This window comes from Pleurodeles waltl, chromosome 8 (assembly GCF_031143425.1).
Source record: "Pleurodeles waltl isolate 20211129_DDA chromosome 8, aPleWal1.hap1.20221129, whole genome shotgun sequence".
Taxonomy (NCBI): Eukaryota; Metazoa; Chordata; class Amphibia; order Caudata; family Salamandridae; genus Pleurodeles; species Pleurodeles waltl.
In genome coordinates this window covers 420580278-420597433 of record NC_090447.1, presented here as the reverse complement: position 1 = coordinate 420597433, position 17156 = coordinate 420580278, and the positions used below count along the sequence as shown (strand labels likewise).

General features: G+C 42.0%; 1 protein-coding gene across 2 annotated transcripts in view; it reads left to right on the top strand.

Annotated features, from left to right (window-relative positions):
- Nucleotides 1-17156, top strand: part of CYFIP1 (cytoplasmic FMR1 interacting protein 1) — a 546797-nt gene that overhangs the window by 186196 nt on the left and 343445 nt on the right. The window contains exons 15-17 of one of the 2 annotated variants that reach the window (XM_069204288.1): nucleotides 5498-5645; nucleotides 7497-7650; nucleotides 10075-10231. In XM_069204288.1, coding sequence (XP_069060389.1) covers nucleotides 5498-5645; nucleotides 7497-7650; nucleotides 10075-10231 — 459 coding nt within the window. Of the gene's footprint in view, nucleotides 1-5497; nucleotides 5646-6949; nucleotides 7098-7496; nucleotides 7651-10074; nucleotides 10232-17156 lie in introns of both variants that reach the window. The other variant, XM_069204289.1, reaches the window with a different exon arrangement.

Genomic DNA, 17156 nt, shown 5'->3' with positions numbered 1-17156 from the left:
GAGCACCCCAGTGAGATCTGTTCACTTTTCTGGTTACACAAGCCCTCTCAAAAGCTGTGAACCATTTGGTGATGTCATCACCATCTTCATATTTAGTTACAATCCCTTTGGGGATTTTCAACATGTCAGGAGAATCTCTGACCCTATTTATGTTGCTGCCACCATTGATGGGTCCTAGGCCCATCTCTTGTCTTTCCCTCTCTATGGCTAGGATCTGTCTTTCCAAAGCCAATCTTTTGGCCATCCTGGCTAACTGGATGTCCTCTTCACTGGGGTTATCCTCAGTGATTTCAGAGTTGTTGGTCCCTCCTGTGAGGGAGCCAGCATCTCTGACTATTATTTGTGGAGTCAGGGCTTGAGAAGCCCTGCTCTCCCTAAGTAGGACTGGAGGGGGGGAATTTCCCTCCAAGTCACTATCTTCATCCTCTGAGTTGCCATCCTCAGAGGGGTTGGCCTTTTCAAACTCTGCCAAAAGCTCCTGGAGCTGTACTTTGGTAGGTTTGGGGCCCATTGCTATTTTCTTTAGTTTACAGAGTGACCTTAGCTCTCTCATCTGTAGATGGAGGTAAGGTGTGGTGTCGAGTTCCACCACATTCACATCTGTGCTAGACATTATGCTTCTAAAAGTTGGAATACTTTTTAAGAAACTAAAACTGGTTCTAGAATCTAATTCAAACTTTTACCAAACTTTTAAACTCTAAAAGAAATGCTAAACAGGATCTAACACAAGGCCCTAGCAGGTCTTTTAAGAATTTAGAAAACTTTTCAAATTGCAAAAATCAATTTCTAATGACAATTTTGGAATTTGTCGTGTGATCAGGTATTGGCTGAGTAGTCCAGCAAATGCAAAGTCTTGTATCCCACCGCTGCCACCAATGTAGGAAGTTGGCTCTGTATGTGCTATTTCAAAGTAAGGAATAGCATGCACAGAGTCCAAGGGTTCCCCTTAGAGGTAAAATAGTGGTAAAAATAGATAATACTAATGCTCTATTTTGTGGTAGTGTGGTCGAGCAGTAGGCTTATCCAAGGAGTAGTGTTAAGCATTTGTTGTACATACACATAGACAATAAATGAGGTACACACACTCAGAGACAAATCCAGCCAATAGGTTTTTATATAGAAAAATATCTTTTCTTAGTTTATTTTAAGAACCACAGGTTCAAATTCTACATGTAATATCTCATTCGAAAGGTATTGCAGGTAAGTACTTTAGGAACTTCAAATCATCAAAATTGCATGTATACTTTTCAAGTTATTCACAAATAGCTGTTTTAAAAGTGGACACTTAGTGCAATTTTCACAGTTCCTAGGGGAGGTAAGTATTTGTTAGTTTTACCAGGTAAGTAAGACACTTACAGGGTTCAGTTCTTGGTCCAAGGTAGCCCACCGTTGGGGGTTCAGAGCAACCCCAAAGTCACCACACCAGCAGCTCAGGGCCGGTCAGGTGCAGAGTTCAAAGTGGTGCCCAAAACACATAGGCTAGAATGGAGAGAAGGGGGTGCCCCGGTTCCGGTCTGCTTGCAGGTAAGTACCCGCGTCTTCGGAGGGCAGACCAGGGGGGTTTTGTAGGGCACCGGGGGGGACACAAGCCCACACAGAAATTTCACCCTCAGCAGCGCGGGGGCGGCCGGGTGCAGTGTAGAAACAAGCGTCGGGTTTGTAATGGAAGTCAATGGGAGATCTAGGGATCTCTTCAGCGCTGCAGGCAGGCAAGGGGGGGGTTCCTCGGGGAAACCTCCACTTGGGCAAGGGAGAGGGACTCCTGGGGGTCACTCCTCCAGTGAAAGTCCGGTCCTTCAGGTCCTGGGGGCTGCGGGTGCAGGGTCTCTCCCAGGTGTCGGGACTTTGGTTTCAAAGAGTCGCGGTCAGGGGAAGCCTCGGGATTCCCTCTGCAGGCGGCGCTGTGGGGACTCAGGGGGGACAGGTTTTTGTACTCACAGTCTTAGAGTAGTCCGGGGGTCCCTCCTGAGGTGTTGGATCGCCACCAACCGAGTCGGGGTCGCCGGGTGCAGTGTTGCAAGTCTCACGCCTTTTGCGGGGAGCTTGCAGGGTTCTTTAAAGCTGCTGGAAACAAAGTTGCAGCTTTTCTTTGGAGCAGGTCCGCTGTCCTCGGGAGTTTCTTGTCTTTTCGAAGCAGGGGCAGTCCTCAGAGGATGTCGAGGTCGCTGGTCCCTTTGGAAGGCGTCGCTGGAGCAGGATCTTTGGAAGGCAGGAGACAGGCCGGTGAGTTTCTGGAGCCAAGGCAGTTGTCGTCTTCTGGTCTTCCTCTGCAGGGGTTTTTCAGCTAGGCAGTCCTTCTTCTTGTAGTTGCAGGAATCTAATTTTCTAGGGTTCAGGGTAGCCCTTAAATACTAAATTTAAGGGCGTGTTTAGGTCTGGGGGGTTAGTAGCCAATGGCTACTAGCCCTGAGGGTGGGTACACCCTCTTTGTGCCTCCTCCCAAGGGGAGGGGGTCACAATCCTAACCCTATTGGGGGAATCCTCCATCTGCAAGATGGAGGATTTCTAAAAGTTAGAGTCACCTCAGCTCAGGACACCTTAGGGGCTGTCCTGACTGGCCAGTGACTCCTCCTTGTTATTCTCATTATTTTCTCCGGCCTTGCCGCCAAAAGTGGGGCCTGGCCGGAGGGGGCGGGCAACTCCACTAGCTGGAGTGTCCTGCTGGGTTGGCACAAAGGAGGTGAGCCTTTGAGGCTCACCGCCAGGTGTGACAATTCCTGCCTGGGAGAGGTGTTAGCATCTCCACCCAGTGCAGGCTTTGTTACTGGCCTCAGAGTGACAAAGGCACTCTCCCCATGGGGCCAGCAACATGTCTCGGTTTGTGGCAGGCTGCTAGAACTAGTCAGCCTACACAGATAGTCGGTTAAGTTTCAGGGGGCACCTCTAAGGTGCCCTCTGCGGTGTATTTTACAATAAAATGTACACTGGCATCAGTGTGCATTTATTGTGCTGAGAAGTTTGATACCAAACTTCCCAGTTTTCAGTGTAGCCATTATGGTGCTGTGGAGTTCGTGTTTGACAGACTCCCAGACCATATACTCTTATGGCTACCCTGCACTTACAATGTCTAAGGTTTTATTTAGACACTGTAGGGGTACCATGCTCATGCACTGGTACCCTCACCTATGGTATAGTGCACCCTGCCTTAGGGCTGTAAGGCCTGCTAGAGGGGTGTCTTACCTATACTGCATAGGCAGTGAGAGGCTGGCATGGCACCCTGAGGGGAGTGCCATGTCGACTTACTCGTTTTGTCCTCACTAGCACACACAAGCTGGCAAGCAGTGTGTCTGTGCTGAGTGAGAGGTCTCCAGGGTGGCATAAGACATGCTGCAGCCCTTAGAGACCTTCCTTGGCATCAGGGCCCTTGGTACTAGAAGTACCAGTTACAAGGGACTTATCTGGATGCCAGGGTCTGCCAATTGTGGATACAAAAGTACAGGTTAGGGAAAGAACACTGGTGCTGGGGCCTGGTTAGCAGGCCTCAGCACACTTTCAATTGTAAACATAGCATCAGCAAAGGCAAAAAGTCAGGGGGCAACCATGCCAAGGAGGCATTTCCTTACAGTCGGTTTCTCACGGGCCTGGGGGCTGCAGGTACATTGCTTCTCCAGGCGTTGGATATCTTCGTCCCGGGCAGGGGGTCCTTGGGATTCCCTCTGCCGGCGTCGTCGTGGAGGTGCAGAGAGGTCAGCCCAGGGTGGACATGTCGTTGTAGTCGCTGGGGGTCCTCTCCGAAGAGTTGGTTTCTCTGAACACGGGCCGGGGCCGTCTGGTGCAGAGTAGTTGGACTCACGCGTCTGGAGTGAAGTGAGAGTCCCTTTAAAGTTGGTTTCTTGACCTTCTTTTTGGACTGGTCTGCTGTCCACAGGAGTTTCTTGGTCGTCGTGATGCAGGCAGTCCCCTGGAGGCTTTCCAGGGGTCTCTGGTCCTGCAGAACCCATTGCTTCTTTTCTTGAAGCTTTTCGGAGCAGGAGACGGGCCCGGTAGGTCTGAAGCTGAGTCAGTTGGTGTCTCCGTCTCTTCTCTGCGTTGTTTTCAGCTCTGCAGTCCTTCTTTTTTGAGGTTGTCAGGAATCTGAAGAGCTGGGTTCAGGGACGCCCCTAAATACTAAATTTAGGGGTGTGTTAGGGTCAGATGGCAGTAGCTAATGGCTACTGTCCCTGAGGGTGGCTACACCCTCCTTGTGCCCACTCCCTCTGGGGAGGGTGGCACATCCCTATTGGTCCTAATCCTCCAAAGCAAGATGCAGGATTTCTCAAGGAGGGAGTCACTTCAGCTCTGGACACCTTAGGGGTGGTCCCTAGCTGAGGGGGTGAATCCTCCTTGTTTTTCTCATTATCCCTCCTGACTTGCCACCAAAAGTTGGGGCTCATCTGGGGGACGGACATCTCCACTAGCTGGAGTGCCCTGGGGCACGTAATACCAGGCTCGAGCTTTTGAGGCTCACCGCCAGGTGTTACAGTTCGTGCAGGGGGAGGTGTGAAGCACCTCCACCCAGGACAGGCTTTGTTTCTGACCACAGAGTGCACAAAGGCACTCACCTCATGCGGTCAGAAACTCGTCTGAAAGTGGCACGCTGGTACAGACCGGTCAGCCTTGCACTAGCAGTTGGGCAAACATACAGGGAGCATCTCTAAGATGCCCTTTGTGTGCAGTTTTCAATAAATCCCACACTGGCATCAGTGGGAGTTTATTATGCTGAGAAGCTTGGTACCAAACTTCCCATTATTCAGTGTAGCCATTATGGTGCTGTGGAGTTCGTAATGACAGACTCCCAGACCATATCCTCAGTATGGCTACCCTGCACTTACAATGTCTAAGAATGGACTTAGTCACTGTAGGGGTATGGGGCTCATGTAACCATGCCCTCACCTGTGGTATAGTGCACCCTGCCTTAGGGCTGTAAGGCCTGCTAGAGGGGTGACCTACCAATGCCACAGGCAATGGGTTGTGGGCATGGCACTCTGAGGGAAGTGCCATGTCGACGTTGTCTCCTCCCCTCTCACTCCCCCCACTAGCACACACAAGCTGCAAGGCAGTGTGCATGTACTGAGGGAGGGGTCCCTGAGGGTGGCAATACATGCTGCAGCCCTTAGAGACCTTCCCTGGCCACAGGGCCCTTGCTGTCAGGGGTACTTTTTACAAGGGACTTAACTGTGTGCCAGGGCTGTGCCAATTGTGGAAACAAAGGTACCGTTTTAGGGAAAGAACACTGGTGCTGGGGCCTGATTAGCAGGGTCCCAGCACACTTCCAATCAAAGCTGGCATCAACTCTAGGCAAAAAGTAGGAGGTGACCATGCCAAAGTGGCATTTTCCTACAATATTTATTTACTTTTTCCTAAGTGTTATAGTATATTTTCTCTCATTAAAATTCAGACAGAGAAACAAATTTAGAATAACTTAACCATCTGCCCTTTTTTGTTTTAATGTAGATAGCTAAGTGTTCTTTGCTTCTGAATAGCCATTCATTTTATAGGATTATTTCCTGTGTTTCAGCGTACTTCAGGCTATCAGGAAGACTGTATGTGACTGGGAAGCAGGACGTGAACCATTTAATGATCCAGCATTAAGGGGAGAGAAAGACCCTAAAAGTGGCTTTGACATCAAAGTTCCAAGACGAGCAGTGGGGCCGTCTAGCACTCAGGTATCCGCTCTTTCAATATCATAATTGTAACGTTTTAAAGAATTCCGTCCATCATTCTCTCTTGATGCCAATGAAAGTTTGTTTTTTCATATGTGAAATAGTTACATTAATATGGAGACTCTCAGGCAGAACAGAAATACTATCAATTATTTAGCCTTTGTGATTGTCAGCCCCCTCAAAGCTTTAAATGTAAGTGGAAAGGAATATGTGTACCTTTTCATTCTCATTTTCTGATTTTGCACTGTAATCATTTGTATAAGTATGATTTCAGGCATTACAGATGGGGGCAAGTATAATTGTTTACAGCAGCTTTTAAACAAATTGCATTAGTTTCTAAAATGACTGTATCCATAATTCATGCATTCCAAAGTCTCTGCCTATGCTGGGTTGCTGCACTAATAACTGTTTTTACAATGTGTTATAAAGACATCCGAGATAGTGCAGCACTTCTTCCCTTTCCAGTTTAGGCACATTTTATGCAAGATAAAGAATGCCTGACAGAGTGTAAAGAAACGGATAAATTCCAGTAACACTTAAGCATGTAATGTAAAAATATCTAATGGGTAACCTTGCATTACGGTCACCTTTTAGGGGTGTTTCCACACATTCTGTCTCCTGGTTCATCATGTTACTGGAATCCTTTTTGATCATTATGTATATGATCTTTAAATGATACAGCCATAAGAGTTGTTGGGCACTTTTATATGAACTTTTGGTACTCTGCCTTTCTACAAATATACTCTCATAGGAAACTTAGGAAGAGGAAGTATAATGTAATTGAAAAGTGTTGATTATGGTATTGATGTGTGCATGTATAGTTTTGTGGATTAACCACCAAAGTCTGCTCTTAAAAGACCAGTGCGTATAAAGACCTTAGATGGCTGGTGCACATTTATTAAATTCTGTATTTGATGTTTCTCTCCATCTCTGTTTATAAGTATTTATCTTTTTAGATTGCATCTATCATAAAATGCCCCCTTTAAGATTTCTAATTTACATGAGAGTTTTCTAACGACAGTATTTTGAGTTTCCTCAAATGTGTTGCATGCATTGTTTTAGCCCAGGATCAAACAATAGGCTGCCATGCTTTGGTAGTGGGAACAGCTGTGTACTGCTATATGCCTGTGTGGTGGCTTCTAGTTCTGTAAGACACTAACTTCTATTTTTTTCTGCTTGTCGTACCTTCCCCACCCTCTCACCTCTCTAACCCCGTTATTCATCTCTGCTCATCTTTCCTATTGCCGCTCAATTACCTGTACCCATTAATGGACCCTTTCCCCGATTTTCCCACCTGTTGGTTTTAGCTCTACATGGTGCGCACTATGACAGAGTCCTTAAACTCTCCTGAGCTGTTGAAGCAGGTTAGGTCTCTGGGAATGGACAAACTAATGCATGTGATACACAAGTTTCTGAGACACTCCTACACCTATCCACCTCTTTTAAACTTTGGTGGTAAGAGATTACTTATTTTATCCTTTGCATTGTGAAACTGTGGTGTACTGTTTCACTACAAATCCCAACTTCCTGTGAGAAGGTTTCTTCATTATTTTTAATTTGCCACAAATCTAGACACTGGATCTTTTGCCTGCTTCTCTAATGAGAACTACTATCAGTCTGATGTGGGATGGAGAGACTCTGGGAGAATTGGTTCGGATTTGTGCTCAACTTTATCCTTTTCACAAGTACCAAGTCTAGCAGAATGGCCTTTTCTTCACAGAAGTATTTGAAGTGGAACAGTCACTTGAATTATTATATTTCACAAAATGTTTTCAGACTAATTTGCAATGTATGTTTCATTTTTTTCTCCCCACCCTTTTCCTGCTGTGAATATTTGTCTCGTTAACAATACAGCTGTACATGGTGAGAACTATGTTAGAATCCCTCATTGCTGACAAAAGTGGCTCCAAGAAAACTTTGCGAAGTAGCCTTGAGGGACCCACCATAATGGATATAGAGAAATTTCACCGCGAGTCTTTCTTCTACACACACTTGATAAATTTCAGTGGTAAGATACAGCCAGTTGGTGTTGAGCTAGCATGTACTAACATCACTAACCTGGTTAGGGGAATGTTTCCGATTGTCGAGACCCACACTGTCCTTTTGCTCATGGGTTCCACTTTTCCTGTGTGCATGAATTATACAACATTTGCATTCTCAATGTGACATACACTGTATGGTATATGGAATGTATACATTTTTAGCGCTGGCTTGGCTAGTTCCTTTTTGATGTTGCTGTTTAATATTTAAACAAAGTACATTTTTATGGCACATGACAGCATAACTATGCTTCATTGTTCAGTTTCAGTCAGATTAGAATTGGAACCACAATTCTCAAATTCGGGTGAAGGCTCATTACTTTTGCGAAACCATTTTTTTCACCATCTTGCTTCTTGTGAGCCAGCTAGGGACATGGTGAGTGACATACTGAGCCACTGCTGAAGCTTGAATCACAGCTCAAACTGTTATATCTTAGGATACGTTGTAATCATGCCACTCTATATCTGCATGTGTACTCTGCATACACCATTTTTCGCATATTGGAATCGGAAACATCCAACATTGTGCTTCTTGCCTGTCCTTAACTCCTTGTACCGTCTTTTTTATGATACTAGTGCTGTCTTTTCTATTAATGTGCTAATACACATTCTAGTAGCATGCAAATATGTTGTATGTTTATTAACAGTGAACAAAAATAACTTTCTTCGTATTAAACTTCTGGAGATTTTACCAAGTCATATGTTGAGGTAATTCACTCTTGTCATGGATGTCATTTTCTTTTCAGATTCAATATCTTTTAAATTAATATTGGGCATGGACAGTGGATCTTCAGAAAATTTAGCATGGTAGTTTTTCAGACTTTGCTGGACATTAGCCTTATTTTTTCCATGTAACAAGATCTTTTGAGCAGTACGTTTATGGAGTATACTCCTATCCCTTGGCAGGTCATCTGAATGTCCCCTTAGTCCTATACTGCCAGCTTGCAGTTTTCACAATATTTAAAAATGAGAAATGATCTGACCTCCCTTCTGCTTTACAAAACAAGGAATAAAGCAAGACAACTCAGGGCTATCAGAATTCATTAGGATCAAAAGTTTCAAATAGAAATAAAGACTTGATAGCTTAGCTCATTATTTTATGTGTCTTCTGCTCAGTGTGTACCTAGTTTTTTTCAGATGCAGGATTAGTTCTGAGGGAGGACTGTAAGATTTAAGTGAAACAATGCTGTGTAAGCTTCTGTATGACAGCATTGGCAGCATCTTAATAGGTGATTCAGATTTATAATGAATGTATCTCCATCTGTGCCATGCTTCCTTCCTTTTTACAAGTTTTCTTTGTATTCTAATTGATTAAGATGGCTTTCTTTTATTGCTGTCCGATAGAAGTGTCTGAAGTGCTGGTGGTCATAGCCTTTGGATTTTTAATTTACCTAATTGTGAAGAAATGTGTAACAAATCATAAGAAAATGGTTATAATGGCTTATGATGTTTGGCTTTTGGATGTTCGACTCAAGTGAAAAATCAGGATGATAAATATGGATTATTAGTTGTACTTTTGGTCAGCCTCAGAAATAAGGTACCACAGTTGGATTGATTGCTGTTGTCTCTTAGAATGCAAGCATTCCACTTTACCATTGACTTGGGAAACACTGGGGGTCCGACCAAGGGTTTTTATTCTACTCTACGATAATTACCTGCAACCCATGTTGAAGAGGGTATAAATATGTATATAACAATGGCTTAAACTAGCATCTCTGAAGCTCAGTGGCAGTTGGCCCACCAGGAAAGGTGTACCATGTATGCATCACTGGTATGCAATCCATTTCGTGGCACAGATTTTTAATCAGGCTTTTTGCATTATGTCTATCGGGTATTCCAATGTTTTCTAGAAGCCCACTGGTATCCATTCAGCCATTTTCTTCTAAGGTTAGAAGATGTGTGCATCTGACTTAAACATGTTTCACCCTTGGGATTACTTTTTTTGACATTAATCACATCAGGGCTATAGACGTTTCTTGAAAATCCTCTGGCTTTATAGAGGGGTTATTGAAAGGAATGAGAGTATTCAAAGACAAAAACTGTATTCGGAAAAACGTTTACTTCTTCTCTAGGGGATCTCCATTATTATTCATAAGCACTGAAGTGCCTTGCCACATGTGAAAGAATAAAATTAAAGCACTTTGTATAACTATTTACTTCTTCACGTATTGGTACTATGTTTTGCCGGGCATTAATTTCTTAGCTATTCTTACATTAATGCATTGTCAGATATAAAGTGGGTCTCCTAACTGAACTTTGTTAAACCCTTCCAGCTGCTCTGTATGACATGGTGTAATGCTTTATTGTTCATATAAGCATTAGAATACATACATGTCCTCTGTGCGCTCTTTTACTAAAGTAAGAAAGTAACGCTGTTCTGATGTTTGTTCAAGAAACTCTACAGCAGTGCTGTGACCTGTCCCAGCTGTGGTTCAGAGAGTTCTTTCTGGAGCTGACTATGGGAAGGCGGATCCAGTTCCCTATTGACATGTCCATGCCTTGGATTCTGACTGACCACATCCTTGAGTCCAAAGAAGCATCCATGATGGAGTAAGACCCACATGTTTCTTGATACTAAAGATTTCAGTCTTCTGTTTTTATTATTGTTTAACAAATTTTCCTAAAAGTGGATGTCACTGAAAAATAATTTGAATGCTGAACAGAAAACACAAAATAAGTAATGTAACGCATATATGCCAAAAAAATTACCAGAAAAGAACAGTCAAGAATTTCACAAAAAATTGCAATTTATAATTAAACACAAATCTGGCAAATAAAAACTATTCATAAAAAGAAAGACAAACTTACAGCCAATACGGCATACAGCGACAAAGTATTCCATCAAATGTTGACAACATAGGAGAGACTGTAATTCTTTCAAAAACGGTTACCGTTATTGACTAAACACTGATCCAGATGCAGGATATTGTAGGTTCTCAATGAAGACTCATGCAAAGCTAGGCTCAAGGTTGAACATGACTCTTGCTAGGTCTTGTAATTTTTATGCCATGTATCTTTTTCACTAAGGCAGAAAAATATTTTTGAGGTAGCTATACCGTAGACCTTAAAAAAGACCATCTCATTATAATCAACAGTGGCAAAGATAAAAAATTGCATGAGCAAACAGCATTAAACATATATAGTGCACCACCTGAGTATCGGCCATCCTAGTACTAGACAAGTATTCTGAAAACAGAACAAAAAAAGAAAATGTCATGAAGGTTGATAGATAACATCCAAAGGCAAGCTTTTCTACAATTTTCTTTAAAAAAAAAAGGAATATCTTTGGTCAGTAGTTCTATAAGTCATTGTGATTTAGGTTTTACTCTTTTATTAGTGGAGTTGAATTTGCCCTATACTTTTGACTTGTCTGAGCACACCCTTCTCTAATGATCCTTTTACTATATTAAGTAACATAGCGTGGGTATTACTTGGGATACTTTAGCAAGTGGGCTACGTAAAATACCATAAACATAAAAGGAGTGTTTCAAAGTGGCTAGAATATTTATTGGACAAACTACATAGTTTATGGACTGCATCCTGCCTAATGACATTTTCTTGGAGCAGTGGTATCCTGTGGACTGAATCTGCATATATCTGTTATCATGAATTGTAGCCAGTTTGTGCCCAGAAAAATAGATATTGTCATCACCCTTCCCATTAAGTAGGGGATTACAGTAAAAGGTGGGTCAAGCGATTTGTCAACAGCAGTAAGTAGTTCTTTGCTATGGGGCAGAACTATTAGATGTGTAGAATTTAGTTTTTTTGTCATTGCTCACCTTTTGTAGGATGATGCCACTGCTTTAGTTATGCGGTCTTCTCTTTGATGTTATGTAGCTGTTCTCAAATGTGTGGTCTTGCTACTATATCGCTAGCAGTGTTCTATTCTAAGTCCGCCATTCTCAAGCCATGCCACATTTTTTTAAAGGACATTGCTTGATTGTTACAGGCATTTTGAGGTTTCACCAACTTGAGAAACTGCTAACACTGCTTTATCAGCTCTGAGAAGAAACCTAGAAAACTCTTCAAAAACATCATCATATCTGATTCCGATTTAGGGAGGAGGGAGCACCTTAAGTTTGTTTGTCATTTCCCACAGACCTCAGTCTGGCAGACCATTAACCATGATTGATGGACCTCTTCAGTAGCAAGTCAAGAGTTCCCTGAATATCCTCTTTTCTGCCTCATCCATATCTTATCCATCTTGAGCTGAACTTGTTGAGACTGGTGTAAACTAAAGGTCTTGGAGGTGCATTAAAGATGTGCCCTAGGTAGAGAGAAACTTGGAGTTGTACTTAGTTTTATGCTTTGTAGCAGAATGTTTTACACCCCAAACTGTTTTTGATCCCAGTTAGTTTTTCATGTTTTTTTCTCTAAAGATGAATGAAACCGCTGATGTTAAGGCTGCTAATGTTAATGTTTTAAGATGCCTCTGTGCAATAGATGTCTGAGGTTCATGACATTGGGTATCCACAACTAGTATATGGTTGTTCCCTTTGATTGAGCATGTTGATGGTTAGCCACTTAAATCAACTTTGCTTGCACCTTTACACTTACCTAGACTAGTGTCGCCTTTAGAAGTGAATTGTATGAGGAGCATACATTGGACCACAGAAAAAACTGCTGGGGACACCTATAAAGGTTTAACATATACAGAGATTTGGCATCAGGCGACTTTCATTGACAGTCATAAATGCTAGATTAATTTCCTAATGCATGAGTGGATCCCAGAATACCTTTTTCAAATAGTGTTCTTCCATGGAAACAGAATCAGAAAATGTATTTTGTCCATAAAGTCATATATAAATATCTGTGGGATGGAAGTCTAACAGAGGCCCTCCTTTTTAATTAATGTTCCAGTAACTATTGTTTGTATCAATAGAATTGCTAGTATTCATGTTATTTTGCTTAACTAATGACCGAGCTGAACAACTCATGCACTGACAAAAATCTCTGGAGTGTGCTTCTTAGTCCAAAGAAGACATTTATTATTTCAGTACGCAAGGTTCCTCAAAGGAGATTAGCATGCTGAAAGCACACGTTCAAAAATGATCCCAGCAATGAAATGAAAGAATGTACAAATGATTCTCCACTGCAATATACACATCTAATATATGTATCTATATTATAATGCAAAGCAAATAATGAATTAAAAAATATGCATCACCATGAGAAAAGGGCATCACTGCTTCATCTCCCTCCTATTCAGCATCAGAGCGCAGGATCCCAGAATCGATCGAGGAGAGAGAGATCAATTATCCTCACTGGAAGGATGGCACACTCCAGTGTCCTGGATGTGCCCGAGATCTGCAAACACTCTCTGTCTCCAGTCCATCTGGTCTCGGCCTCTTATACTTTGAACAAACAAGAAAGGAAAAGTCCAGAACTTCCTTTTCCCTGCAGAAGTTTATTTATTCAAAAATGCTGATTGCTTTAGGCCTGCTTTGAAAATAACACGTCGGGACTTGGCCACAATACCAAGGTGCCAATCCAAAACAAGTCCGTTCCCTGCTGTCTGAGTACATTCTTATCAGTCTACGCCCTTCGTGGGGAAAAACACGAAGAATAAAAACATGTGCACGTTGTACAATGTGGAAAACCACTTGCAGCTTTTAACATAGCAGTGTCTAATGCTTAGATAAAGTCAATAGGCAAAATGAAGCTAGTGGTCACTAATTTGACAGTGTAGTGCTAGGCTAAGTGCAATATGGAGTCAGTGGTCAAAATTCACGTATCATTACACGTGCACGGAAAGAAAGCATGTCTTTAACAAGAACATGAAGGTAAAATGCAGCCTGTTTAACTTACATTAAACACATATAGAAGGACAAAAGAGCCTGTCCCTTTAAGGACATGGGCGGCAACCCATCCCACAATGTAGAGTACAGGCAGTTTGCCTTTGTGACCCAGATCTGTTTTCTGGCTTGTAAGAGAAGGATCTCAGGACTGGGGTTATTTAGCCTTAAACCTATATATTTTCCTGCCAGGAAATCAATTTTCAAAGCTTCCCTGAGTGTATTTTATCATCATTTATCAAGTGAAACATTTATTTCTAAAACTGTGGCTTGATTTACAGTCATAAAGCCTTCCCTATTTTCAATGTGCCCTTTATGTGGACAGGAAAAGGCATTAACTGACACCTATAAAGTGGGAAGTGTGCTTGCCTGCTTTTCAGTCTGTCCAATATTGCAACATTTGTAAGAAAATGTCAAAAACCTACTTTTTTCCCCAACAAATACATTCTAAAAACTTTTTTCGGTAAGCTGGCCCTTCATCATATTTTTCTACACCTTAAAAGGAGCAATAGACTGCGTTCCATAGATCTTCAAGATGTCTATTTTCCCATTCCTGCAGCAAAGCACCACAGGAATATTTGAGATTTATTTTAGGAACAGATAACTATCAATATGCTGTCTTTCAATTCTGACTCAAATACACTCCAAAACCTTCTACCGAATACATGGCAGTCATCTCAGCACTTCTCAGAACAGAGTTTGTTTACCCTTTTCTACGTATCTTGATGACGGCTCATAAAAACAAACTCTCCACAAAAAGCAGCTCAAGATTTTCAATTATCTATAATTTGCCTACAAAATCTACATCTAAATCTGTTTCAAAACCAGTCCAAAGTCTAACTTACTTGGGAGCAGGATTAGATACAAGATAAGAAAAAGAGTATCCTTCACAGGAGAGAATCACATCCATCCCAGAGAAGTGCACAAATCTTTAAAAAGAACAAAAAACAGCAGCAATCATACAGCCTGACAGGTTAACTCTTTACTGGGATGCATAGCATCTTGTATTTACATCATCCCAAATGTAAGGTTATATATGAGACCTCTAAACCTCTTCAGCAATGTCTAGAAGATTAGTCGTCTCATTAGAGAGATAGCTGGGAAGAACATATATGCCTAATTCAGCAAGCAGCTCAATCTCTGCCGTGTCGGACAGTAGATCAGAATCTGTTAAAAGGTGCAATCTTTCAAAAACCAGCACCAAAGAAAATCATAGTGATTAACAGAATGGGAAACCCACTTGTGTCTACTCACAATAAAGGGTCTTTCAACATCCAAAGAGAAAATGATTCAACCTTCTGAAACCAGCACGTTGTTTCTAGTCTAAAAGCTTTTCTGCCTTCTGCAGAATCAAACAACATCATGGTTCAAACAGACACCGCTACCACCATGCATTACCTGAACACACAGGGAGGAACAAGGTCAGTTCATCTATCATTGCAAGCTCAAGCGACATGGCTTCTAGCAGCAATACACATCCCTGGAAGACAAAGCCTACTGACAAATTTCCTCAGTCGACACCCCAAAGAAAATTATGAGTTGTTATAGAAACAAAGTTGTTATAGAAAATAACTTTCGGGAAGGCGGTTTCCCCAACATTAGATTTGTTGGCCACTGCAAGAAACGAAAAATGCCAAGACTCACCTTCAGGCCAACAGAACTCAGTTAGCATTGCCCTTTTGATCTTTTGGACAATGCCATTTTTTAAGCTATTTCTCTGTTCCCACTCATGTCACCATTGATTGTCAAACTTCAAAATGATCTTAATCACCACGAATGACTGAGACAAAGGTGGTACCTAGGACCTCCTAGCCACTTTGTAGCATCTTTCATTGGAAAACTGCCTTTTTGGTTGCTATCACCTCAGCTAGATGAGTTAGTGTATTGCAGATGGTATCTTCTACTGAGACTTTCACTGTTTTCCATTCAAATAGGGTGGAACTAAGAAAGCATCTTTCCTTCCTCCCTAAAGTTGTCTCAGATTTTCACATCAGTGAAACCATTATTTTAGCATCCTTTTTTCCTAATCCCTCTAGTCTGGCAGAGAGAGCTCTTCATTCATTTAACATCAGGAAAGTACTCTGTTTTTATTTAGACAAAAACATGGAAATCAAATAAACAAATTAACATTTTATAAATGATGGTCCTATAACTCCAGGAATGGCAACTTCTAGACAGTCTATTTCCAGACGGATATTGGCAAGCATTTCAATATGCTACCAGCTATGGAAAAACTATTGCCAGTCAAACCCAGAGGAAGAAACCCATGTCTAGCATATCTAATTTTATTGCGCCAATCCCAAAATTATACAACAGAGCGAGGCTCAGTAGGATTCCATTAACACATGTACTTTATTTCATCTTTTCATATTCACATATTTTTATTACACTTTTCATTCCATTTGTTCTGTTAAAGCTCCTGTTCCATTGGGAAATGCAAAATTTTAAAGCCCAAATTTAAAAAAATGCAGGTCATTTGACTAATGAAATACAACATAAAAACATACTCTCACTACCCCTCCTTCCTATTCATCACAAACTCATTCGTGCCATTCAATCATACCCACTCATTCTCATTCAGCCCAGTTTGACACTGCAACACTTCAAACACACAAATTCCAAAGGTCTATGATATCAAATGGCCATCGGCTATAGAACAGTATCTCTGGACATCAACTCATGTCTCAGAACATCAATTATTTCACAATGCATTCTATTTCATTTCTGTTTGTATAACTCAACAAGTGGTCCTCCATTATTGTTCTTTATATAGTATGGCTTGTTAAATATACATAAATGCACGTTTTGGCTGAACAGCCTTCCTCTGGATTACCACATCGGTGGCCCTTTAATTACATCATGAACCCAACTCGCGAACATCCTGAAACTACTTTCCTCACCAAAGGCTCTACACTGTCACTTGAGTCTAATCCCAAAGTATAGTTCCCACTATTTTATAGTCTTTCTTCTCTTTTGATTTTTGTTTGTCGGTGGGCGTCGACGGAACCACCATTTGGTGTCCTCATGTGACGTCATCCTACCTACTCTGAATGTGCCCACATTTGGTTCCATCTTCATATTCTTTTTTTCTGCCGTTGGTTCTGGATGTTTGCCGAGAGTCTTCAACATGAAGAGAGAGTTTTAGAAGTATAATGAAGATTTCATTGAGAAGTTTGTTGAAATCCAGTGAAATCAACAGAGGGCTACCGAAGAGGGAAATTAGAGAAGAGCACATTTTTTACTGATGGATGACTGCGAATGCCCGTTTGGGGGCTCCCTGTTTGAAATAATCGAAAAAAAAGCCCTTCCAGTTTTGCAAGAATTGTCACAATAAGTACGCCCAAAGGGATAAACATCTGGCGTGTAACCTCTGCCTTCCAGTCAAACATCAGAGTCAGGATTGTATTGCCTGCGTCATGTTAGCGCCAAAAACCTTGAGGGTATGAGCAAGGCAGAGGATGGCCCGCCATATGTTGCAGGGCCACGAGTCCCCACCGTCTCCCAAAGATTTCAGGCTATCGAGTGATGATGAAGAGAATGTTACAGTGGGACTGGTAGGAGAAACATCAGAGTGTGATCAGGATCTCATCGCTGTAGAGGAGCAGCCATCGAAAAAGAGCTGAAAGTTGGAGGTAAGAGAGACTGGGCCCTCCTCTGAGACTTCTAAGTAGAAAAAAATG